We start from the raw sequence: 23268 nt of genomic DNA, 5'->3' as shown, positions 1-23268 counted from the left end.
CTGCACTGACACCCCAACAATCCCACCCTGTCCCTGAGAGTGTTGTCCAAACACCCCTTGAGCTCTGTCAGCCTTGGTGCTGTGCCCTCTACCCTGGGGAGCCTGTGCACCCTCTGGGGGAAGAACCTTTTCCTGATATCCAACCTAACCCTCCCCTGACACAGCTCCAGCTGTTCCCTCAGGTCCTGTCACTGATCACAGAGAGCAGAGATGGGAGCTGCCCCTCTGCTGCCCCTCCTGAGGAAGCTGCAGACCCCAGTGAGGTCTGACCTCAGGCTCCTCTTCTCCAGGGTGATTTGAGATTGGAAGTTCATATAGCCATTGAAATTAATTCTGTCTTCTGTGGGGTTTTATTTTTTTCAGTTTTCTTGTTACCCTAAATGCACTCTCCATGAAGACTATGGAAGGCTCTGGGAAAACAGGCAGTTCAGTGACTTGGAGTTTGTTTTGGGAGAGGTGAGTAGAATTTATTGGAAAGGTGCCAATGGGGGTGTTACTGTGTGTGTAGTGTTTGCTGGGAAAAAGCAAATTGTGCAATGATTGTGCCAGAAACCCTGGGAATGAAGTTTAAAGAGCAGCATCACTGGTGAACTGTCTGCCTGGTTTAGTAAGTTGCACTAATCCAAGTAAATTTTTAAAGCTGCAAAGGAGAAGAAACTTTTAAACTGAGAAGGCCTTTGGGTCACTGACTTAACCTGAATTTATCAGAGCATGTTATATAGAGTTGCAATATGAAAATACACCAATGACCTCTGTACTCCCAGGTCCCAGTTGCCTCCTGGGAAGAGCAGGTCAGTGGTTTGCAGACCCATTATCATCTCAAGAGCCATGAAACAAAATAGAATGAGAAAAAGCCGCACAGGGGAATGATTCTCTAGTGATGAAAACAGTCTAAAAATTTTACAAAGAACAGGTTTCCTGAAGGAAAACATGAGAAATTTGAACCTACCTGCATTCCTTTTGGAAAAAAAAAAATTGGAAAAAGCTTTGCAGAGCTCAGAGAACAGATCCCCAATATCAGGGGAAGTAGATTATGAAGAACAGTAGCAAAAACCATACTGCTATTTTGAAAAGGGAAAATTAAATTAAACTGAAAATCAGATGCAAGAATAAGAAGCTGTATCTGTGACACTGAACCTACACAACAGTTTCCACTCAGTGAACGTTACACGGGCTCTTCCCAAATGGTGTTTCCCATCAGCCTTTGGGGAAGTAAGTGTTGAATTCCATCTGTATGTGCAGAGCAGATGCAAGGCTGCCTTTGGTTCTAACTTCAAATGTATTGTAACCTGGGGTTCAGCCCAGGTTTCTACAACCTCTGCCACCTGCCACCACCATGTGATTTGGGGATAAAAGTTTCATGTGTTTTCTGCCTTTGCCTTTGGCAGAAGGAGGAGCGAGTCCGAGGGCACACCGCGATCGTCACCGCTCGCTGCAAGTGGCTGAAAAAGAAAATCATACAGGCCAGGGAGAGGCTGAAACAGGTGAGTATTTTGGAAGTGTAATAACCTTGTGGCAAGGTAAGGCTTATTCTGCCCAGGTTTGGGAATAAGGTTATCAGAGAAAGGTTATCTGCTGAGACAGCTGTAGGACCAGAGCAGCATCTGATGCTAAGGTGCTCTTGAGCAAGTCAAATAAAGAGGATCATTAGCATTAATGGAGACTACTGGATGTGTGTCAGGAGTGTAATATGGAGGAGCCAGAGTTAATCCAGTTATCTGGATTTGGCAGTGTGGTTCTTGGAAGCTCTCGTAGCTGTCTGAGGTCTAATCTTGTGGAATACCCCAGGGAGGTGTGTGTGCCCTTCCCTCTGGGGAGGTAAGAGCTGCGTGTCATGGGGATGGCCCACAAGATCAGACAGATTAGAGAGAAGGAAGGCAGTGCTAAGGGTTTGAGCTGCCTCTGTTCCCTTTAACCTTCATATTTCCTGACTTGTTCCAGAGCTGAACCTCTGGTGCCTCTGATCATTGTCCATTAATTTTAGCTACTTCCAGCTTTTCAGCAGCAAACATTTAATGGCTCTTGAGGAGGTCGTGGCACACAAGCAGCAGTAAGACATGTGGATGCCTCACTGCCCCTTAGTTAATTGTTTTACAACCGCTGTAGGGGAAGGCTGTCAAAGTGAAACTTAAAGTAACAAAGTGGTTTAAAATACTTTTGTGCAGCATTTTGAGCTCTGATTTTGCTAGACAGGGTCTACTCCCACCTCTCCCTTCTTCACAGAGCGATACTGTTCCTGCTGTGGGCAGAAATGTGAGCTCAGTGCACTTCATGCCTCCCTTGCTCTGACATCTTGCTTTTGAGCTGCATCCAGGAGCTCACTTGTGTTCTGATCCATGTGTGTCACAGGATATGGAACAGCAAGTCTAAGACATATGAATTCCTTGTTACCTTGAAGATAATCCTAAAGCTAAAGAGACCCTGGGTCTTGAAGAATGTGGAGTCAGGAGAAAGATCCTCTGGTTTGATGGTGACATGTGTGAGCTGGCACAGCCTTGTGCCTGTTTGAGTGGTTTTTCTCTTTCCTTAGAAATCAAAGCAAGACATTGAAGACGAGGGACAGACGTGCCAGAAGGATGGGATTGGGGGGAATGTCAAGCTGTGCCGCCTGCAGCCGCTGCTGGAAGTGCCCATCCGAGAGGCTGAGGCCCAGCCCTTCGAGGTGCTCATGCAGTTCCTGTACACAGATAAAATAAAGTACCCCCGCAAAGGTAGGGGCAGCAGGGTCAGAGTAAAGTAACACGGGCACCCAGGGCCAAACATTTGTTTTGAGACAGCAGGATCAAGCATTTGCAGATGACCAGTCTCGTTCTGAGCACTCAGTTACTGATCTGAGATTAAAAAAAAAGCACACTTCTATCAGAGCATACTAATCATGAGGGTTTTTTCCCTAGTTATTTTTAAATATTAAGGAAAAACAGGTTCTTGATCATTCCAAAAGGTGTAAGAAACCACAAACAAACAAACAAACAAACAGAAATATTGTGGTGTTTTGAATATCACAGTATTCTGCCTGGAAGAACCATGTATCCTGGCTTGGCTTATTTCCTTTTTCTGCTGCTCTTTTGATCCGTTGCAAACTGAGCCCACACAGAAAGGCAGAGCAAGTCAGTATTTATCACCTCTTCAAAATGCCAATCCAAAGAAATGCCTCAAGAAAGGAAAAATCCATTTGATGCATTAATCGAAGTTCTTGGAGTTAAAAACGCTTGTGGGCTGTGAAGTAACAACCAGAGATCTCTCAGCACCCACACAGGAAATCCAGATCCTGGCTGTGTGAGTGATGAGGGCTGTGGGGCCATGGGAGTGGGGCTGGATACCATTGGATACACGGGGAAAACTTCAGCTGCTGGGGCTGGGGAAGCTGCAGAAGGGCACAGTGAGGTACAGCTGTCCTAGCACTGAGCTTTGCTTCAGCTTCACTCCAGGATCTTTCATTTCTGTAAAGGTGATTCTCAGAAAAGGAATGATTTCTGTGCAGTTGTGCCAAGGCTTTCCTGCAAGGAGGCCTGTCTGAGAATGATCCCAGTGAGTGGGGATGAGGGAATCTGTTCCTTGGTTTCTGCTGACGTGGCCAGGTCCCTCTCTCTGCTGTTTGCTGACCCTCAGCACCCCTCACCTCGGGACAGACTCAGACCAAGGGAAGGCTTGTACCCTTGAGCTCTTCCCATTGTTACAGGCTTCCCAGGCAGCCTGCTCCCCTTCCCCCAGCTCATCAAAGATTCTTGCTGGCACTTCCCTTTCTGCTGGGATCCTCCAGTGGTCTTACCCTGCCCATTTTTATTCCTAGTTGCTCCTCTCAGTTCAGAGAGCAGCACCTTGGGGAGCCATCCAGAGGCTGAGCTAATGGAATTGGGCATGCTTATCAAATGGGATTTTCCAATTAGACACAGGGAAGGCACGAGACATGCAAGAGGGCTTTTCTCTATTAAAACGTAGTTAGAGCAGATGGGCAGAGATCTCCTGTGAGGAAAGCAAAGACTGTGGGGGATTATTCCTTGAGTTGGTGTGCTAGTAGCCCCGCTGCAGTGGTCTAGAGAGTCCCCACTGCCCCTCTCTCACCTCAGCCCTCTCTTCTAGACCAGCTACAGATCTGTGCACACACAAGCACAGAGTGATAGCACAGAGTGCCTTCAGCAGGGCCTGTCAGAATCAGGGAGCTGGTTGCTAATACTGTGTAAAACCCAAGGACTCTGGCAGGGCTGTTGGCAGCTGGGCACTGTGGGAAATTGGGCTGCAAGCTCCAGAGCTTGTCAGGGATTTTAGAGACTTCACTTTCTTTTGAGGGTTTTAAAAAACTGTGGTCCAGGTTGTCACAAAATCTTTGTCCAAAAATCCTTCAGGGTGGTTGTCGAGTGCCTCAATTTTGAAACTCCTTTTTTTCAGATTTTATCTAACCAGGAGTGGAATCTTTTCTCTGTAAAAATACTCCAGTTGCTGACCATTCTTACCATTCCATCTGCGCAGGTTGACGTAAAAAGAAATAATTTTGGAAGGGCTCCTCTTTTTGTTCTGTGAGCTCTCCCGCAGTTTTGTCTCTTGCAATTTCAGGGCACGTGCAGGATGTGTTACTCATTATGGATGTGTACAAACTGGCCTTAAACTTCAAGCTCTCTCGACTGGAACAGCTCTGCCTTCAGTATATCGAAGCATCCGTAGATCTGCAGAACGTGCTCATTGTGTGTGAGAATGCTAACAAGCTTCAGCTGGATCAGCTAAAGGTAATCACATTCTGCATACAAAGTAACTGATAAGAAATTTTTAAAAATAAAATTTATCTAAGTAATGTTTTGCCAGAGCTATCAGCTTTTGCAAATTCATCCTTCCTATAATTACCATTGCTTGAGTATATTTAGTGTGGGTTGTCCTGCAGTGGCTCATGATATTTTGTAGGTTTTTTTCACGAAGTACTCAATATTTTTCCATATCTGCTTTGTGGTATGTCAAGGGCAGAGTGACTTTGGCTCTTCGTCAGTTCACTCTTGCTGCAGCAAGATGGAACCAGTGCATTTCCTGGTCCCGCTGTGTTATAAATACAGAGTCTGGAGGCAGGTTCTTTCCCCTGGGCTGATGGAAAAACTGAATTCTGTTCTTGGGCCTTTGATCTGAAAAACAAAATGTGCCTGTGATTCTCCATCTCTGTGTGGTGGGTCAGGGGCTTTTGGGTGTTTGCTGACAGTCAGGGTAGAGTTGCTTCCCCCGGCTGCAGCCCAGGGTATGCTGGGCTGGGCTGATCCCACCACAGTGCCCAGAGCTGATTCTGCTGAAGCTGCAGGGAGGCAGCTCCTGCCCCCAGTCCAAGGGCCAGAGCAGGACCCCGCAGTGCCTGTTTGATGATATTCAGGCTGTGCATACCAGTGACTGTATTGCTGGCAGCTGACAGCACAGTGAGGCTGGAGAAACCAGTATGCACCAGCACTTCCTCAGGCACTTTGCCTGCACTGAATCTGGGGGAGGAAAGCCATCCAGGAGGACAGCAGCAGAGTCAGCATCAAGTATATAAATGCTGGCACAGTCTTTGGTGCACAGGACCGTGGTGCATTGCTGCCCAGAAGCACAAGCATTGGTGGTAATAATCTCAGGTCAGCCAGGTGCCCCCACGTGCCCTGGCTGCCTGTGGGGTGACAGGGGCTCTTCCACACAGCTCCAGTCAGTCGGGATCACCCTGAGCTGGTATCCTGTCTGCTCAGGTGTGTGTTAGTCCTCGTGGGTGGGTCCTCTGCAGAAGTCTGCTCATCCTGACAGATCCATTTGGATCCCAGGTGAAATAACCTGGCAGAAAACAGGTAGTAGTAACTATTCTTTGGGTGAATTTGTACCCACCTTATGGTGAGCTGGTGTAGATTGTATTTATTGCTTATGAAAGTGTACTGAGGGAAAGCCTTGGTTCACACTGGCAAGTGAAGTGCCCTTTTTTTGTCTCTAGCTGTTCAGCATTAGGTCTGGTTCATTTGTCACCTTTCCACCACACTGATTTTTGTAAGAAGTTTATCACACAAGAGCCTGCCAGAGCTCTCAAACTGTTTGCTACCTTTATGTAAAAGGTTCAGGCAAAACCCACACAAAGAATCCTGCAAGCTCTTTGGACCCTGAATGGATAGTGTCAAGAGTTAAGATCTCTTCACCCTTCTAATTAACTTCTGGTATCTAATTATGTTAAGAATTATTATGAGATAGCTCCGTGAGGTTTTTGGTGCCTCCTGAGATTCCTGTTTTAGAAAGCTTCGGAGCACCTAGATGGGAAACAATTAAGTTCTTCCTTGTTAGTATTTCTAGTCCAGTTTTTCTAGGTGCTTAGAACTGTCCTGATTTCCATGTTCAAGTGGGACCCTAAATGGTCACTTAGGAAGGATAAGGATATAATGGTTTGATAGTGGCTGATGGCACATGTAACATGGTCACATTTATGGGATACTTTAAGACGACTTCAAACAATAAACCATAAAATTTTTAATTATTATTGGTGTGTTTTTAAGGAACATTGCCTGAACTTTGTGGTGAAGGAGTCCCATTTTAATCAAGTCATAATGATGAAGGAGTTTGAGCATCTCTCTTCATCCCTCATTGTGGAGATCGTCCGGAGGAAGCAGCAGCCTCCTGTCCGAACACATTCTGACCAGCCGCTCGACATCGGTAACTTCCATGCTTTATGGAGTAATTGTGTGGGCTGCTTTGGCATTGCTAATGGTTTATTTAGCCTGAGAAGCAGCCTGGAAAACAGCCCACTGCAGGCCACCAGTTCCCAGTTGGGATGACTGTGCTCAGGCTCTTTCCTAGACTGAGACAGGGTACGACAGTTCTTTTTTCATTTAGTTTTGGTCAGAACAGTGTCCCATCAAAGCACATGAGAGGCCACGGGAAATATAGTCATGTTTTTGCAATAAACCATCCTGATCCTGTTCAGAGAGATGAGAGAAGGAGCAGAAGGGTGTAAAGAATGACCCAAAAAAAGGCAGTGGACAGTCAGTGTAAGTGGCTGGAGGGTGACAAAGGTGAGTGGGGAATCAGCCTGCTCATAAGTGTTCACCAAGGAGGACCAGGAGGGAGGAGGAGGATCTTGTGAGTAAGGCACTGCTGTGTGTGTGTGTGTGTGTGTGTGTGCATGTGTGTGTGAGAGGAACTAGAAATAGGGAGAAGACAAAGATTTGATTTACAATTCTATCATGGAATTCATCAAGGACTGATTTGGGACTAGTTCTTACTCAACATTTTAACATTCTGACATACAAAGCAAGGAATGTAAAAATGAAATTTTCTGGGGCCGCAAAGTTCAGAGGCATTGGCAGTATTGGTTTAGAATACTGCAAAAAATAATTGGGAACTGGAGAGAAAGAGGAGGAAGCCAGTCCTTGAAGGTTGGGTAGAAGGGCTTTGGCTGGCATTTGTCCCAGGCAGGAGAGAGGCACCAGTGGGGGAGGTGGCACAGTCACTTCCTGTATCCAGAGCTGGAATGGTGTGAGACCCAAATATCAAAAATTGAAAGATGAATTTTGAAAATATGAGTGAGTTTGAATCAGACTTGAATGTGCTCTGTTTCTCAGTTATTGTGTATTTTCAAAGATTGATTAAAATATTGGATAAAAGAAACCTTTATTGCTGATTTGGGATTTTTCATTAAGACAAAATTTTATATTCCTCATGGTTGGAAACAATGAAAAGGGAGGGGAAAAATCAGATTTCGTACCTACAGAGAGCACCTCTCACTGTGGCCACAACTGGTGTTTGCTGTCAGCAACAGAGGGCAGAGCTGACAGGTTTGGTTCTAGGATGGGCAGTAGGGAATGGGTTGTGATGGGGAAGGATGAAGCTCATATTGCTCTAAAATTATGAAGAAGGGCTTAACTGAAATTCAGCCCAAGGGTGCCAAAGGAAAGAGGGTCTGGAGCTCTGGCTTGGCCATGTATTAGTTCAGCAGTACCTGGTCACTTGGAACTGTTGAGTCTTTATTTCCTCACGTTCAATTTCAGGAACGTCCTTGATCCAGGACATGAAGGCTTACCTGGAAGGAGCTGGGACTGAATTCTGTGATATCATCCTGCTTTTAGATGGGCACCCAAGGCCAGCCCACAAGGCCATCCTGGCAGCTCGCTCCAGGTGAGCCCTGTTCCTAAAGCTGGAACAAACACTGTGTGAGTACAGTGCCATGCTGGGTAGTCTGGGCTCAGCTGGATTGTTTCAGGAGACAGGGAGGAACTTATATATCTGCAAGAACTGTAAGAGGCAGCTTTGCTCAATGAGTGTAATAAGCCTTTAAGCTATAGTGATTAACTTTTTTTTTTCCATTTGATACCCAGCAGGGAAAGATAGGAGGAAATTAAAACTGCAGAGATTCTCCAGAGGATGTGTGAGAAGCTGCACTGCAAGACAAAGAATCTGTAAAATCACAGGAAGGGAAAAAGGGTAGAAAACATAAGGTGGTTTCGGTGAAGTGGAAAGCAACAAATGTCCACTGAGGTCAGAAGGAACCTTCTGACCATGAACATTCATATTGGATCATGTGGAACTTGAATTTCTTTCTCTTACTGATATTTAAGACCAGTTATGAATAAACAACAAAAAATGGTGCATAACAGAGTAGATTGTTCCCATACTTTATGCAGAGACAAGGAGTTCACCTTGCTGAAGTTGGGACTATTCTCCCTCCCCAGGACATGGGTGAAGTGGCTTTGTCCTGCACTTGTGTGTTCTGTGGACCTGCACCTTACATTCTGCCAAACATTAAGTGGTCTCATAAAATCTCTATTTCAAATACTGTCGCAATTTTTTTCCAGTCCCAGTAACAATATTCGGTATTAGTTGCCGTGGTGTTTTACCAGAAGCATTTTACAGCTCTTAAACCAGCCCTGATGATTGGCAGCCTGTAGATACCGAGGAAATTCATAATACTTTAAGCTCTCTGCTGGGTCTTATGCAAAGTAGACAAAAATCAAAGCACCACGTGTCCTAGTTTTCAAGAAACAGATGAATTTCAGGTAGTGCTGATGGTAATTAAGGGGATTATATTTGGAGTTTTCAGTGGCAGACATATATGAAAAAATAATTTAGCAGTGTTTTTGCCCAGGTTGTCAACTGAATTTTCTGCTCTGGGATTGCAGCCTTTGAACAATACTGGCTAAAACCATCTGTCTGCAGAATGTGTTACATCAGTTTTATTTTCCTTTCCAGTTACTTCGAAGCCATGTTCCGCTCCTTCATGCCAGAGGATGGGCAAGTGAACATTTCTATAGGTGAAATGGTTCCCAGCAAGCAAGCATTCGAGTCCATGCTTAGATACATCTACTATGGAGAAGTGAACATGCCTCCTGAAGACTCCCTGTATCCTTAAATCTGAAGGAACTGAAGGATCTGTCTGAGTGCATGTCCAGCAGTCACCTTCCTTTTGCTTTGGATTGCCCGGCACAGCATGAGAGGATGGTCTGTCAGGGTGACACTAACAGGCTCTGCACTGTCACTGCTGACAGGGATTTGTGTTTGCCATCAGTGCTCTTACCTTTGCTTTATGGTTTATTCCTCAATGGGATGAACAGGTACCTCTTTGCTGCACCTTACTACTACGGCTTCTCCAACAACAGACTCCAAGCCTACTGTAAGCAGAACCTGGAGATGAATGTCACAGTGGAGAATGTGCTCCAGGTAATTGTCCCCAAGCACTTTAAGTAGTCACTTGTTTTAGAGGAAAACCAAGGGGTCTGGTCAAGTGGGTACCCCCAGTGCCAAGTCACTGAGACTGCCGAGCCCCTTCCAATGGCAGTGGCATGTGTGTGAGAGCCCAGCCTTCAGCAGCATTGCTCCTTATCTGATTTTTGTGTCACTTCTGCTCCTGTGCTGTGCTAAAGGGTTCAGCAGGTACTGCTCACCTGGTTCCTGCTGAGCTCCTCATTCCCCATTGCAGAACTGTGTTTCTAAAGGCCTTCCTAAGATTCACTGTAAGCTCAGCACAGAGCTGCAAACCCTTTTTGGCAGACATTTCTACCAGGGCAAGTGGTGATGTGCAGGTAACATTAGTCTTGTTTTATCAGTGATGCTGATGGGAGCTGGGAGTGGAGTTTGAGCTGACAAGAGATATTGTGTGGTAAGAAAGCCCCCAGTGCCAATGCCAGCTCCTGAACCCTCTGCAGCACGAGCAGAAGCAATTCCTGCTTATTAACTCCTGAGGACTCCATACATTTTAAATCCAGGGCTTATTTTTGAATAGTTCAGAAAAGATTCAGTTTGTAATGCAAAATGGAGATGTTTCCCTGGCTCAGAGGAGTTTCCTGCTTTGCATCAGGACACTGTTTGTGCACCTGAACTGTGCAGAAGGGAAATCACATCGTTGCTTCTGCTCTAGATTTTAGAGGCAGCTGACAAGACCCAGGCCCTGGACATGAAGAGGCACTGCCTGCACATCATCGTCCACCAGTTCACCAAGGTTGGTTGCATCTTTTCTGTGGCTTTTGAGAGCTGCTGTCCTCTGTCGCTGCCTTGGTTAAAGACACATTAATATAGGAATCAGTTTAATTCTTCCTCGTGTGAGACAGCTGAGAGCTGGCTGCATGTTGCTGACAGGACTGCTGGGCACACTTCCCACACCAAAAATAAATGAAAGACTATAACAGCCTAGTCTGGAAATGTGAAGACCTTCAAAACCAGTTGTTACACAAAATTGCTTCCATTTCCAGCTGTTAATTTTGTGCCTTGCCCTCGTTGGGTTGGTATGTAACAGGATAAGTTTGTTGTATACTGAGGGCACAAATCTCTCCCTACTAGCAGTTATCAGTGTGCTGTTTATATTTCTCTTGAAGTGTTCTCTGTCATACATGTTATATTGTCATGTGCTCTAAAGTGAGTTACCATGTCCTGGCTGAGCTTTCTGTAGTTCCCATGTTCAGCAGTTGGACTCAGTGGTCTTAGAGGTCTTTTCCAACCTTAATGATTCTGTGATTCTGTTTTGATATGCAGGATGATGCATTAGTGGCAGGAAAGGTCAAGAGCCTGATGTGCCGATACTCCTGTCCTCACTTGAGAGAATAATGATGTTGTCATTTAGTTGTTCCTGTAAAATGTGATCCCTCCGTGAGAGTTCCCCAGCATGTCACTAGTTCATTGCACAACTCATCAGCATTGTTGAAATGGGTGGGTGAATCATAGAATAGGGATTTCTGGATGCTACACACTTACTGATAACGATTCCCTAGTTAGTATTCAAGTAGCTTGCTCTCCTTTGTATATTTAAACTCACAGTCCTCCTCTGGGGGAAGGAGAGCTCTGCTACATCCTGTTAGTGTCTGGAGAGGAGACAGGGAGGTGTTCAGGCTCTTCATTAAATGCCAAAGTTGCTGGAGCATGACACATTTTACATTCAGAAGTAACTGAAAATGCATAAAAAGCATTGAGAGTGGAGCCAGCATCCAGAAATCACTCCCAGAGGAGAGTTACAGCTCCTGCCTTCCTCTTACCTGTTTTCTTCTGGCTCCATGAGTCCTTTGGAGCAGCCCAGTTCAGCAGGGATGGGGAACAGTCACTGTGAGGTACGGGACATCCCTGGGGTTTGGGGTCACTGCCTTGCAGCCCCTGAGGGCTGAAATCTCAGTCTCACTTCCCAGTGAAGGCCACAGGAAGACAAACAGGTTGGTGTGATTGTCCCCAGAACATAGTGGGGGGAACGGACACTGCGACACTCAGAGAGCAGCAGTTGGAGCTTGAGGCCTTTCCTCAGCTGTACTTCCTCACCAGAATGTGGGGAAGTGTTTTGTATTTAAACTGTTGACTGGTAGAACAGTTTTCATCAAAACGTGGCTGGAAGAGTGTCAAGCAGATGTGCACGAAGAAATCTCAATTATGCAATGTTTTCCCTTGGCCTGAGAGGCCTCAGTGTGTGATTTTTGGCCTGGGCTGGGTGACTCGGTGTGGCTGGGCACGGACACTCGATGCTGTGCTCCTGGGCCAGCCACGGGCTCTGAGGGGGATTTGTTCTCATGCACAAGCCTGATGGGTCACCGGGGCTCAGGCAGGCTGGGGTCTGTGGCTGTGGGATCTCCTGTTCTTCCAGCTTATTTAACGCTGTTCTGGATTTGGCCTGCTCAGGAGCTTTCCCCACAGCAGGAACGTTACTGAAGAGCTGTTCCCAGAGGTTCGCTGCTTTGGGCGACGTGTTTTGAGGCTCTTGTGTGTCAGTGTTGTGCAAAAGCCCTAATAAATCTGCTGTTGTGATGTGTTTGTAGTGACACCCTGATCTGTTCCACAGTGCATGCCTGGGGGCAGGGGCAGGATTCCCAGCAGTGCTAAGGGGGTTCTCTCTCCCTCCCAGTCTTGGCAGACCCTTAGTTTGAGGGTATTGCCACAAGCACGTCCTGAGCTCTTTCTGAAAGCATCCATGGCCATTTCCTTCCCTCAAAAGATGCACGTGATGTCTTTATCACAGTCCAGCTCCCCAGAGCCAAGGTGATAATCTCAGCTCAAGTAATTTGGGCTGGGTGAGTGGATGGAGGTGATAATCTGAGCTCAGGTAAGGCAGGCTGGGCTCTGGGCACAGTCTGCCCTGTGTGGTGTGAATGCCTCTAGACCGAGGGGTTACTGGCTTCTTACCATGAGGTTGTGGAGAAGGAAGGAATGTGTAGAGCTCCTTTTTGCTAACAGTTGAGCTTCTGAACAGTCTAAAAGCAAGAAATTTGTTGTAGATTCTCATCAGTCTGATGTGGTGAGGTTTTTGTTGGCGAGTGCTCCAGTGACCTGCTTTGACTGCAGGAGGAATGCCAGCAGAACCAGCATGGACACTGAAAGCAGCCTCTCCTCAGGAGCACAGGAGTGAAGAGATCAGGCCCTGAGTCTTGTTCTCAGTGGAAACACAGAGACCTTGGGACTCAGGCTGTGCTGGTGCCCAGTGTTGCTGTCAGGAGAGTGCTCAGTTGGTGACCAGCACTGGGTCTGTCAGTACCAGCAGAGGGGCAGTGCTGGGGGTAGGTTCCACCTGCTCTCCATTCCCAGCCCTCCACACAGCAGGCTGAATTTGGTTCTAAACCCTGACTGGGCCCTGCTGTCTGTTCCCTGCAGCCCAGCCCCACGACGGATCTCACACCACCCATGCCCAGCCTGACTCGCTGACCTTCCCATGGGCGTTCCAGGGGTAAAAGGCTGATACATCAGCTGTGATTTGGGGAGGGTTTTAATTTCTTCCTGTTTTTTTTCTGTTCTGTTTTCCTTGAAGGTCTCCAAGTTGCCAAATCTCCGCTCGCTCAGTCAGCTCCTCCTCCTTGACATCATAGACTCCTTAGCTACCCACATCTCAGACAAGCAGTGTGCGGAGCTGAGCGCAGACATATGACATGCCTCGGTCATCCAGCTTCTCCTTTGCTCCTCAGAAACACTGGCACTTTTGAGCTACCTCTCTGGTTTGCCATTCTGTACCGAGCTGCTCGTTGCCTGCACACTTCCAGCAGCTCGGAGCAGCGGGGACAGCTGAGGTGCTCTCCGGGGACCTGCTGTGTTTTTATCTCTGCGCAGGGTTTGGGCTTCGTTACGTTTGTTACCCAAATGTAGAACTGAAACCATTGCAGAAATGAATTAGTTCCACGTGGTTCGGGGAGTTACTAAGTTCATAATCAAGCCCATTATTACTTTCATACTGTAAAATCGAGCAGTCATGAGAGTCACTAATCCTTTGAAACACAATATTTAAAGAATACTATTTAAAGAGCTTCAGCTGACCCAGCCGGGGGCTGTGAGGGGAAGTCAGACGGAACAGAAGTGGGAACAGAGCACGTGGTGTTCGCAGGGGGACTGGCCCTCGGACCAGAATATAGTGACTTTTCAGAGACTCCGTGGTGTGGATTAACAGATAAGCCCCTGTGCAACTGCCTGGATTGGTGGGCTGTGGGAATCCAGACCTGTGCTCTACAGCAGGTCAGACTGGCAGATTACAGCAGTCCTTTCTGACCGTCAAATCCATTAATCCTGTCTCGCTAAGCCTTTCTAAATCTATTTATTAATAAAGAATTAACATCTCCTCCTGGCATTTCATGGCTGACTTGGCTTTCATTTTGGAAAAAATTAGGCAAAAAATGTTCCGAGCTTGATGAAGGTTACGTCGTTAAAAATAAGTGTGTTACATCTTGTTACTAATTTTATATTGAAGTGTCTCTGTGAGCTGCTGCCTTTGCAGGAAGGTGAGTGAAGGCAGAGTGCCCTCCCAGCCCATGCAGGAGCAGCTGCAGTTCCAGTCCCCAGCTCCATGCGGGATGCTTCCCATGCTGCAGAGCAGAGAGGAGAGGAGCTTCACCTCTCCCCACTGCTGGATGATGTTGGTTGGGGAGCACCAGGGAGCTGGTGTTGGTGAAGTGTCTGCTGGTGGAACTGTCCTAGCCCTGCCCAGAGCTCCCAGGGCAGCCCCGGGAGGGAGCAACAAGCTGGAAATCAAGACCTTGTCCTGCCTCCAGCTGCACAAGGGGGCTGCTCTCTGCTTGGCTGGTGGGAATGGCTGGAGCACTGGAGGATCCCTCCCAAGTTGTGCAGCTCCCAGCCCCTGCATTCCCACCCTTGCAGCCAAGATTTTCATTCAGCGAAGCAGTACCAGTTGTGAGCTCCTCTGCAGCATCCCATAACAGGCCTGTGTGTGCTCCGGCGTGCCGAGGGCTCTGCACTCAGTGCAGTGGAGAATGTGTCACTTATTTAATCCAAGGGAAGTGCTTTAGGGACCACCCAGTTTGTCTCACTGGTGGCTTGTTCAGGTGAGTCAGACTAGACATGATAGGTGCTTTTGAGAGCCAAGGGCACCTTTTAAACCAGAGGGATTGTTTCCAGATGCCTCATAGGTAGTGAAGTCTCTTTTGCGAGGTCACGTTAATTGTATCAACAGGCTCTGTGTTCCCTGGGAAACCAGATCTGCAGCTGGAGAAAGGTTCTCCACTGCGACTTCTAAAAATGGTCCAAGTCATTTCCAGCAATGCTGATCCACTAGAGGACACCCATTGCCCAGGAAAGCCTCATTCTCTCGGGCCCAACAGGCTGGTTTCAACCATGCCCCCTTGACTCCAATTTCTCAAACTGTTTGGGCTTTGGAGCTCCCTCCTGAGCCAACCTGTGAGGAAAAGTGCATGGGCACTGCGGGTGTCTTGGCTTTGGGGGTGGTTTGGGCTGAGTCTTGGCTCTAGAGACCACAGTGGGGTCAGAGATTTAGTGTTTGAAAACTTGTGGCCTATTGTGATTTGCTCCTGGGCTGCTGTTGTGCAGGGTGCTGAGATCGTGCACACCCCCCCCCCCAAGAAGACACCCCGAGTTTCTTAAGGGATTGCAGGATGGGAGGTGTAGGGGTCAGCACACACTGTGGGGGTCATGTGAGCTTTCCAGGGCAGTTGGGTGTTCTTGTTATTGCCACCTCAGGGGCTTTTATGGCCAGCAGGCTCCCTGGTGTTCATGCAGCCTTGGGCAGTTTTGTGCTGGAATTTTGGGGAGAGTGCTCATATCCCTATGTTCAATAAGGAATAAGGAACAGCGTGGCTGTCCAGCTTTGTCTATTCCCACAGTCTCCACAATATGTAGGCCACACTGGCTCTTTAAACCCTTCAGGGGACAGCTGGGAGGAGAGCAGAAGCACCCCCTTCACCCACCCCACCATGAACCCCCACGTGCTGGGGTGGGGGGCAGGTGCCATGGCAGGTGAAGAGCAAGGAGGAGAAGCAACCCCCAGCTCCTGCTCTGCCTGTGCAGCACCCCAGAGCACTGGAGCCAGCAGGTCCCAGTTTTGCCACCCTGCACCAGGTCCCCACGTCCCCACTGCCAGGCAGGACCTGGAACAGCTTGGCAGGAACTCAGAAAGGATTGGTGTGGATCAGGGCCATGGGCTCCTCCAGCCCTGCAGGCAACAAGCCCAGGCCTGTCCCTCCAGTGCCAGCACCAGGAGAAGCCAGCAGTGTCCCAGAGTGCCCTGCACAGCCCAGAGCAGGGCTGGCAGGGTCCACTCCTTGGGCAGCAGCCTGGAGCCCAGGAAGAGGAGCAGGGAGTCATGCTAAGGCAGCCCAGGGCTCGTGGGGAACAGGAAAAACACAAACAGGGAAAAAAATTACACATTTTAATAAGGAAATGTGCAGTGAGGGGGAGGCACTGAGGTCCTGCCACTGGGAACACGGGCAGAGGGAGCGGAGCCCAGGCTGCCTTAGGCCTCTGCCACCTGCAAACCCAAGATCTTCTTCACATAGTTTTGGACGTTGACGTGGAGCTGGGGGGCCGTGGCAGAGAAGGTCTCCATGGCCAGGGCCCGGGTGGCCTCCGACCCGCCCCACATGGCCCGGTACAGGGGCAGTGTGTACTTCTGCTTTCCCTGTGGAGACAGAGGGGGGTTACACCCCAAACTCCTCCCTGGATCCAGGGGGGTGAAGCCCTGGGAGCCCCACATCCCCCCTGTCCCCAGCACAATGCCTCCAGCATCGCCCCACTCCTGGCCAGGGAGAGAGCACACAGGAATAGCAACAAGGTTGTGTGTTTGATCCCTGTATGGGCCATTCACTTAAGAGTTGGACTCAATGATCCTTGTGGGTCCCTTCCAGCTCAGAATAGTCTGCAAAATATCTGTGAATGGCACAGTGGAACTATGTTCAGCTCTGGGGTCTCCAACACAGGACATGCAGGGACCTGAGGAGGCCACAGAGATGCTGCAAGGGCTGGAGCCCCTCTGCTCTGGAGCCAGGCTGGGAGAGCTGGGGGTGTTCAACCTGGAGAAGAGAAGGCTCCTGGGAGACCTTAGAGTCCCTCCAGTGCCTAAAGGAGCTCCAGGAGAGCTCGAGAGGGACCTGGGACAAGTGTCAGGAGTGACAGGACAAGGGGGAATGGCTTCCCTGTGTCAGAGGGCAGGGTTAGATGGGATATTGGGAAGGAATTCTTCCCTGTGGGAGTGATGAGGGCCTGGCACAGGTTGCCCAGAGAAGCTGTGGCTGCCCCATCCCTGGAAGTGTCCAAGGCCAGGTTGGATGGAGCTTAGAGCAAAACCTGGTCTAGTGGAAGGTGTCCCTGCCCACGGCAGGGGGTGGAAGGAGATGAGTTTTGAGATCCCTCCCAACCCAAACCATCCTGTGGGACTATCATGAGCAAGAGCCAAACCCTGGCCCTCTGACACCCTGTGCCCCGTGCCCATCTCTCCCCACTGGCACACTGCTGGGCACAGCCACCACTGCCCAGGGCAGGGACAAACCTGGCTGTGCAGGAAGTCCTTGACTTTGCTGTACTCGGCCTCCAGGTTGTTCTTGAGGACGATCTGACACCAGCGCAGTCGCAGCTCAGCGTTCTGGGCCTTGGAGATCTTGGGGTACATCTTGCTCAGCCTTTCCACGTTGCCTGTGAGAGGGGAGTGCTCACCATCCCCATGGGGCTCTGTCCCAGCTCCCTACCCCTGCTCCCAGGGAACCCTGTGAGCCCATCCCAGCTGTACTGAAAATCCTCTGGAATCCTCCCAGCCTTGGTCAATCCTGGACCCTCCTGAGGCCTCCACACCCCCAGCTCTGGAGAACCCCATGCACTTGCTGGCTCTGGGCAGGAGGGTGCCCATGTTGGGCCTCCCAGGCCATGCAGCTCTGCAGAGCCACGTGCCAGTGGCTTGGGAGGCCAGCACGAAGTGGGGGGAGATCCCTCAGCAAAGAGGTGACATGGGGAGGTGACAGCACAGCCGAGCCAGGCTGGGGACAGCAGGGTTCCTTCCTGCCACTGCACACATCCCCATACATCCAGGGACACACCTCCCCGGGCTCTCCATCCCCCACCACTCCGACTGAGGATTCCCTGACACCAGGACAGAAATCGGAGATGGGCTGATGGCCACACATTCACGTGTCCCACTGACATGTCCTCATGTCCCCAGCCATGAGGCTTCACTGGGGTTGTCACCCTGGGTCCCCTTTGGGCACCTGGCCCTCACCTTCGGGCAAGGGGGATTTCTGCAGGACCTGATCCAGGAAATAGACCAGCTGGTACGTCCTCCAGCCCATGATGTCCACGGCTTCAATGGCCTCCATGTTCAAGCCGTCGGCTGCCCAGAGCTCTGCCAGCTCCTCTGCCGGCTCCATCAGCTGCTGCCCCGGGGACAGGTCGGGCAGGTAGGGCGGCCAGCCCGGCGTGTTCAGCCAGCGGTCAAACTCAAACCCTGCACCAAGGTGGGAGGGAGAGCTGGGAGCAGTTCCCTGAGCCCAATGCCAGGTGCTGCTGCCCAGACCCCTCACTGCCTTCTCCCAGGGCGTCCCCAGCACCACCAAACTTGCCCAAGGACAGTGACCACCAGAGACTAACGGGGTGAGGCTGTTCAACCACCCCGGGCTCAGGGTGTGCTTGTGGTTATCAGCCCTGTTGCTGCTGGCAGGATGAGCTGGCTCCAGCATGGAAAGCTCCTGCCAAGCCTGGATCTCCAGCAAGGCTGGGCTGAGCCCAAGGCGGTGGCTGGGCCTGATCCCAGGGCTCACCAGACTCACCAGGCTGAGTCATGGAAACCCCATGAAACAGCACTAGAGCGCAGAGCAGGGACTGGCTTTGGATGGAAAAAGAATCAGGCTGAGCTGGCACACACTCAAGCCTGGGCTAGTGCCTGATCCCAGCTGGCCAGTGCCCTGCCTTCTCTGTCAGAGCCAGGGCCAGCAGCATCTCCAGTAAAACACACAAAGGGACGTGCACGGGGTCTGCAGGGACACGGGGGGCTCTGACACCTGCAGGTGCCGGTCTGCAAAGTGGCAACCCCAGTTCTCTGGCCAGGACAGCACTGCACTGACCTGGGATGGAGTCCACACCCTTCTTCTTCAGCTCTGGGAAGTACTCCAGGAAGAACGCGAGGGTGTCATCTGCGGTGATGCTCTGGAACTTGAACCGGTTCACGTAGGCCTGCAGGGACAGACAGGGGTGATGCCAGACACACTCACCCTGGCACTGCTGCCCAGCCCTCCCTTGCTCCATCTCATCGAGGAGCCCATTCGAACCCCCGTGCCTCACAGGGGCTGCCCAGCCCTTGGGATACCCTTGAGCACTCTCAGCACCTGCTGCCAGCACAAGGCCAGGCTCTGTTTTCATCTCATTTCCCTGCTAACATTTCTGTTTCCCTCCTCCTCTTCCTCTCCCCAGCCACCCTGCTCAGCCTGTCCTTCCCAGGGTCCTGCTGTGCCCTGGCTTCCTGCTATGGGGTTTTGGAGAACAGTTTTGGAGAACTGGTACCTCGTCACACCCACCTGGAGGAAGGCATCGAACTTGCTCTGGTCTCCCACCAGATGGGCCAAGTAGCTGACAAAGCAGTACCCCTTCTCGTAGGGCGTCTCGTTGTACGTATCATCCGGATTGATACCTAGAAAAAGGCAAAAACCCCTCAGAAACCCTCTGCCCACCTGCAAAACCACGCAGCCCTGGTGTGCACCAAGATTCCCCCTTCTGAGCTGGGTGCAGCCCGTCCCATCCCACCTCACCCGGGTCCCACCACCCACGCCAGTTCTACTGCCAGCCATGGAACACCCCAGCAGGGCACCCTCACCCCAGCCCTCGCTGTCCCCCTCCCCTGGCAGCAGCGGGGACACTCCACACACCCGGGTCAATCACCACACACCTGCCCCACATACCTGCCCCACACACCCGGCTCAATCACCACACACCTGGCTCAATCACCACACACCTGCCCCACACACCTGGCTCAATGACCACCCGCAGCTTGTTGAGTGGATGGTCCTCCCCTGTGGTGTCCATGTGCTGGCGCAAGAGGGCCCTTCCCGTGGCAGCCTCGAGGCAGGTGTAGGGCAAACCTGGGCAGAGACAAGCAGGAGGCGTTCAGGGACCCCGACCAGACCCCTGTGCACTGTGATCACAGTGGGTGCTGTGACAGGAGAGAAACAGCATCAGCGTATGAGCTGGGAGAGGAGGAAACCAATAAATACGGCATTGGGACAGCAGGGCTGCAGGGAAGCATGGGGCAAGCCAGCCCAGGTCACTGACAGGTTTTTAGAGCCACTTAAATTCACCTGGATGCAGTAAATGGTGCTGGGACACTCGAGCTGCTGGACAGGACTGTGAGTCCAGGGGGGAGCTCCGGGGGCTGGTATCAGCTCCACGAGGGAGCTGAGGGAGGAAGAGGAAGGGGAGGCTGGGCAAGGACACAGTGTCCACATCCCTGGCAGGGGCTGAGAGGATCTGTCATCTCAGAGTGAAGGCAATTCTGCTGCCAGCAGAAATCATAAAATGGTTTGGGTTGGAAGGGACCTTAAAGCCCACCTCATTCCACCTCCTGCCATAGGCAGGGACACTTTCCTATAGACCAGGTGGCTCCAAGCCCCATCCAACCTGGCCTTGAACACTTCCAGGGACTGGGCAGCCAAGCTTCTCTAAGCAACCCATTCCAGTGCCTCACTACCCTCAGAGCCAAGAATTTCTTCCCAATATCTAATCTAAACCTACTCTTTTTCAATTTACAGAAACCTCCATGGCATTTGCAGCTGCTGCCCTTCCCCTCTTTCCAGATGCAGCATTTGGAGGGATGCCCTGAGCCCTGAGGGCACAGACCCCAGACCCACACAGGTCTCAGCACCCGTGCAAGGGCTCAGCACCCCTGGGCCAGGCACGGCCACGCACCGTAGACCTCGGTGGAGATGCGCCTCTGGGCGTACATGGTGAAGCCCTCGTTGAGCCAGAACTCGCCCCACGAGGCGTTGGTGACCAGGTTGCCGAACCAGCTGTGGGAGATCTCGTGGATGACGACGTCCACCAGCGAGCGGTCCCCGGCCAGCAGGCACGGCGTGACGAAGGTGAGGCAGGGGTTCTCCATCCCACCGAAGGGGAAGGAGGGTGGCATGAACAGGATGTCGTACCTGCCGGGGAAGGCTTGGCTCAGACCTCCCCCCTCCTCCTGAGGGCAGGGCTGGGGATGGAGGGACACTCCCTCCCCAGCCCTGGGGAACCAGGTCCTTCAGGTACTTTCCAGCCATACCTGCCCCAAACATAAGGTCCAAAGAGTTTCTCTCCAACCACCAGGAACTCCTCAATCACCCCATCGTACTCCTTCTTGGCAGCCTCGATCAGGCAGGGCTCGGCCCAGACACGGCTCCTGGCCAAGCATGGAGAAGAGGAAGTTTAACCATTAGGGGACTTTCACCCTGTTGCTTCATCAGACAGAAACTGCACAAGTTTATTCCACAGAAAAATATAAACCTGCTGATAAAGGCAGCGGAAGAGGCTGACAGTGCAAACTGCTGTGAATTTCTTTCCTTGTCTGAATGTCAAAGAGTTTTTATATGGCCGTGGTGGCAGGTGAGAACTTGAAAAAGCACCGGCCTTGTGTGGAGATGAGGACCCTCCGTGCATGGGGACCCACTGCCCTCATTTACATGTGGGATGAGATGAGCAGAGCCAGAGATACCCCCAAAGATGAGGGGACGTGGCACCAAGGCTTCTCCTCACTTTCCAGAGTGAGAAGGACCCTCACCCTCAGACCCACAGTCTGGTGACACAGACAGGGACTGACCGGGTCATGCTCATGGCTGGTGTCTCTGCACTCCAGAGCCCCACGGAGCAGGGAGAAGCAGAAGTGCCTGCCATGGGAGCTCCACCATGCAGCTCCCACAGCCAGGGATAGCACTGGGGTCTCCTCTTGAGCCCCTTACCTTGGGCCAACGTCAGCAGACACAATGTCTCCGACAACCAGAGCGATCAGGTAGGAGGGGATCGGCTGGGACATCTTGAAGACAAAGGTATTATCCTTCTGCTTCTCCCAGCTCGTGGCACTCATCACAGCCGTGAAGCCCTCGGGGACCTGGACACGTGGATAAAAACATCCACAAGATCCATAAGGTACAGAGTGGGAGGTCAGCTGACCCAGTGGGGACATGTCTGATGGCAAAGGTGTCCCAGCACTGAAGGTGCCAGGTCCATGGGCACTGCAGGTTTTGTGGAGCAGAGCAGAGCAGGAAGGGCCCGAGCTCCCACCCGGGATCCTGGCTACATCCCTGCAACAAGCATCACTCAGCTGAGTGCAACACCAGGACACCTGGAGCTGCCCCACGAGGTGCCAGGAGATAAGGAAACGCTGAAGTTGCAGGTGTGGAAGGGCAGAGGATGCAGATCCCAGAGCTGTAGGCTCCCCTCCCGGTTCTTGCACAACAACTCGTTTTTCCTGTTCCCAAGCCAGCACAGAACTCGTGGCCGATCCACTGGCCTGGGCTGAGCCCAGGGTAACTGATCCAGTGGCCCCCATCCCAAAAATGGGGTGAGCTACACAGTGAATAAAGATTTTTCGGTACAGAGCATCAGGCTGGGGGGCTGTGACAGCCCAGCCCCATGCTCAGCCTGTGGGGTGCAAGGGGTTCTGCCAAAGTTTTAAGGAGAGAAATTAGAGCAAGAGGCAAAATAAATCAATTCCAGCATTGCCAGCTGATGCCACCCCATGCCATTGGCACTGGATTGGCATCACACAGCAGCTTCCCTGGCCCACAGCAGGCTGGCACACCAGAGTGGCCCAGTGCTGGTGTCACCACGTGCCCACCCACAGGCAAGGAGGGAATCTGGATTATTTAGTCCTGTCTTTGGGGACCAGCAGCTGCTCCTTCCATCCTGGAAGTTTGGCAGCCCCAGCACCACCACCAGGATCCAGCACAGCCCAGCATCACCGCCCTCCTCCAGCTATGTCCCCCCAACTTGGCGCATCCCAGTCACGCTCCTGCTGCTACAAATGCCAGGAGTGGGAATCCCACCAGCCTTGGGCTGCTATGGGGCAAAATTAGGGGTTCTGTGATAATGAGAGAAATTTCTTAGGGAAGTGCAGCAGTATGAGGAGAGCAGAGAGGTTAAACAGTCAGTTGATCCCAACAACTCAATGATATTTTGGCAGCAAGCATCGAGTATTTTGGTCAGCTCCCAGTCATCACACACTGTGGAGCCCAGCAGTGCGGCTGGGGAGAGGCAGGAGTACCCCTGGGCTCTAAGGTCTGCCTGAAGCCTTCTCTTCTCCAGGCTGAACAGCTCCAGCCCTCCCAGCTTGTGTCCAGAGCAGAGGTGTTCCTGCCCTCAGAACAGCTGGGGCAGCTCCCAGGGCTCCCCTTACCTTCACGGTGGCTGAGTAGGTGAACTTGACCGAGGGGGTGTCAAAGCAGGGGAAGAAGGACCTGTTGAGGACGGCCTGGCCCTGCGTGTACATGTAGGGCTTCTGCTTCCCCGCTGTCTGCTCGGGGGCCAGCCAGCACACCTGGGTAGGGACAGAGACCCCGCTGAGGGGCTGCTCCTTCAGAGGGAGCTGGGAAGTGACTTCTTACCGGGGGGAGCTCTGCCCACCCCAGGCCTGGTGTCCCCTGG

General features: G+C 51.2%; 2 protein-coding genes across 2 annotated transcripts in view; one reads left to right on the top strand and one right to left on the bottom strand.

The window, feature by feature from the left end:
* Positions 1 to 13984, top strand: part of LZTR1 (leucine zipper like transcription regulator 1) — a 35149-nt gene extending 21165 nt beyond the window's left edge. The window contains exons 9-18 of the mRNA XM_029962546.1: positions 364 to 456; positions 1389 to 1484; positions 2531 to 2711; positions 4552 to 4721; positions 6477 to 6633; positions 7968 to 8094; positions 9166 to 9315; positions 9528 to 9633; positions 10331 to 10411; positions 13187 to 13984. Coding sequence (XP_029818406.1) covers positions 364 to 456; positions 1389 to 1484; positions 2531 to 2711; positions 4552 to 4721; positions 6477 to 6633; positions 7968 to 8094; positions 9166 to 9315; positions 9528 to 9633; positions 10331 to 10411; positions 13187 to 13303 — 1278 coding nt within the window. The 3' untranslated portion in view covers positions 13304 to 13984. The remainder of the gene's footprint in view (positions 1 to 363; positions 457 to 1388; positions 1485 to 2530; positions 2712 to 4551; positions 4722 to 6476; positions 6634 to 7967; positions 8095 to 9165; positions 9316 to 9527; positions 9634 to 10330; positions 10412 to 13186) is intronic.
* Positions 13985 to 16049: 2065 nt separating this feature from the next.
* RNPEP (arginyl aminopeptidase) overlaps positions 16050 to 23268 on the bottom strand; it is a 16645-nt gene continuing 9426 nt past the window's right edge. Inside the window, exons 2-11 of the mRNA XM_018079556.2 lie at positions 23021 to 23161; positions 21585 to 21733; positions 20912 to 21028; positions 20557 to 20792; positions 19620 to 19733; positions 19173 to 19285; positions 18723 to 18831; positions 17882 to 18106; positions 17162 to 17304; positions 16050 to 16294 (exon numbers count right to left, since the gene is read on the bottom strand). Of these exons, the coding sequence (XP_017935045.1) occupies positions 16130 to 16294; positions 17162 to 17304; positions 17882 to 18106; positions 18723 to 18831; positions 19173 to 19285; positions 19620 to 19733; positions 20557 to 20792; positions 20912 to 21028; positions 21585 to 21733; positions 23021 to 23161 (1512 nt within the window). The 3' untranslated portion in view covers positions 16050 to 16129. The remainder of the gene's footprint in view (positions 16295 to 17161; positions 17305 to 17881; positions 18107 to 18722; positions 18832 to 19172; positions 19286 to 19619; positions 19734 to 20556; positions 20793 to 20911; positions 21029 to 21584; positions 21734 to 23020; positions 23162 to 23268) is intronic.

This window comes from Manacus vitellinus, unplaced genomic scaffold (genome assembly GCF_001715985.3).
Source record: "Manacus vitellinus isolate BGI_N305 unplaced genomic scaffold, ASM171598v3 scaffold_47_pilon, whole genome shotgun sequence".
NCBI lineage: Eukaryota > Metazoa > Chordata > Aves > Passeriformes > Pipridae > Manacus > Manacus vitellinus.
The sequence above is the reverse complement of the archived record's forward strand: the minus strand, read 5'-3'. Positions and strand labels throughout refer to the sequence as shown.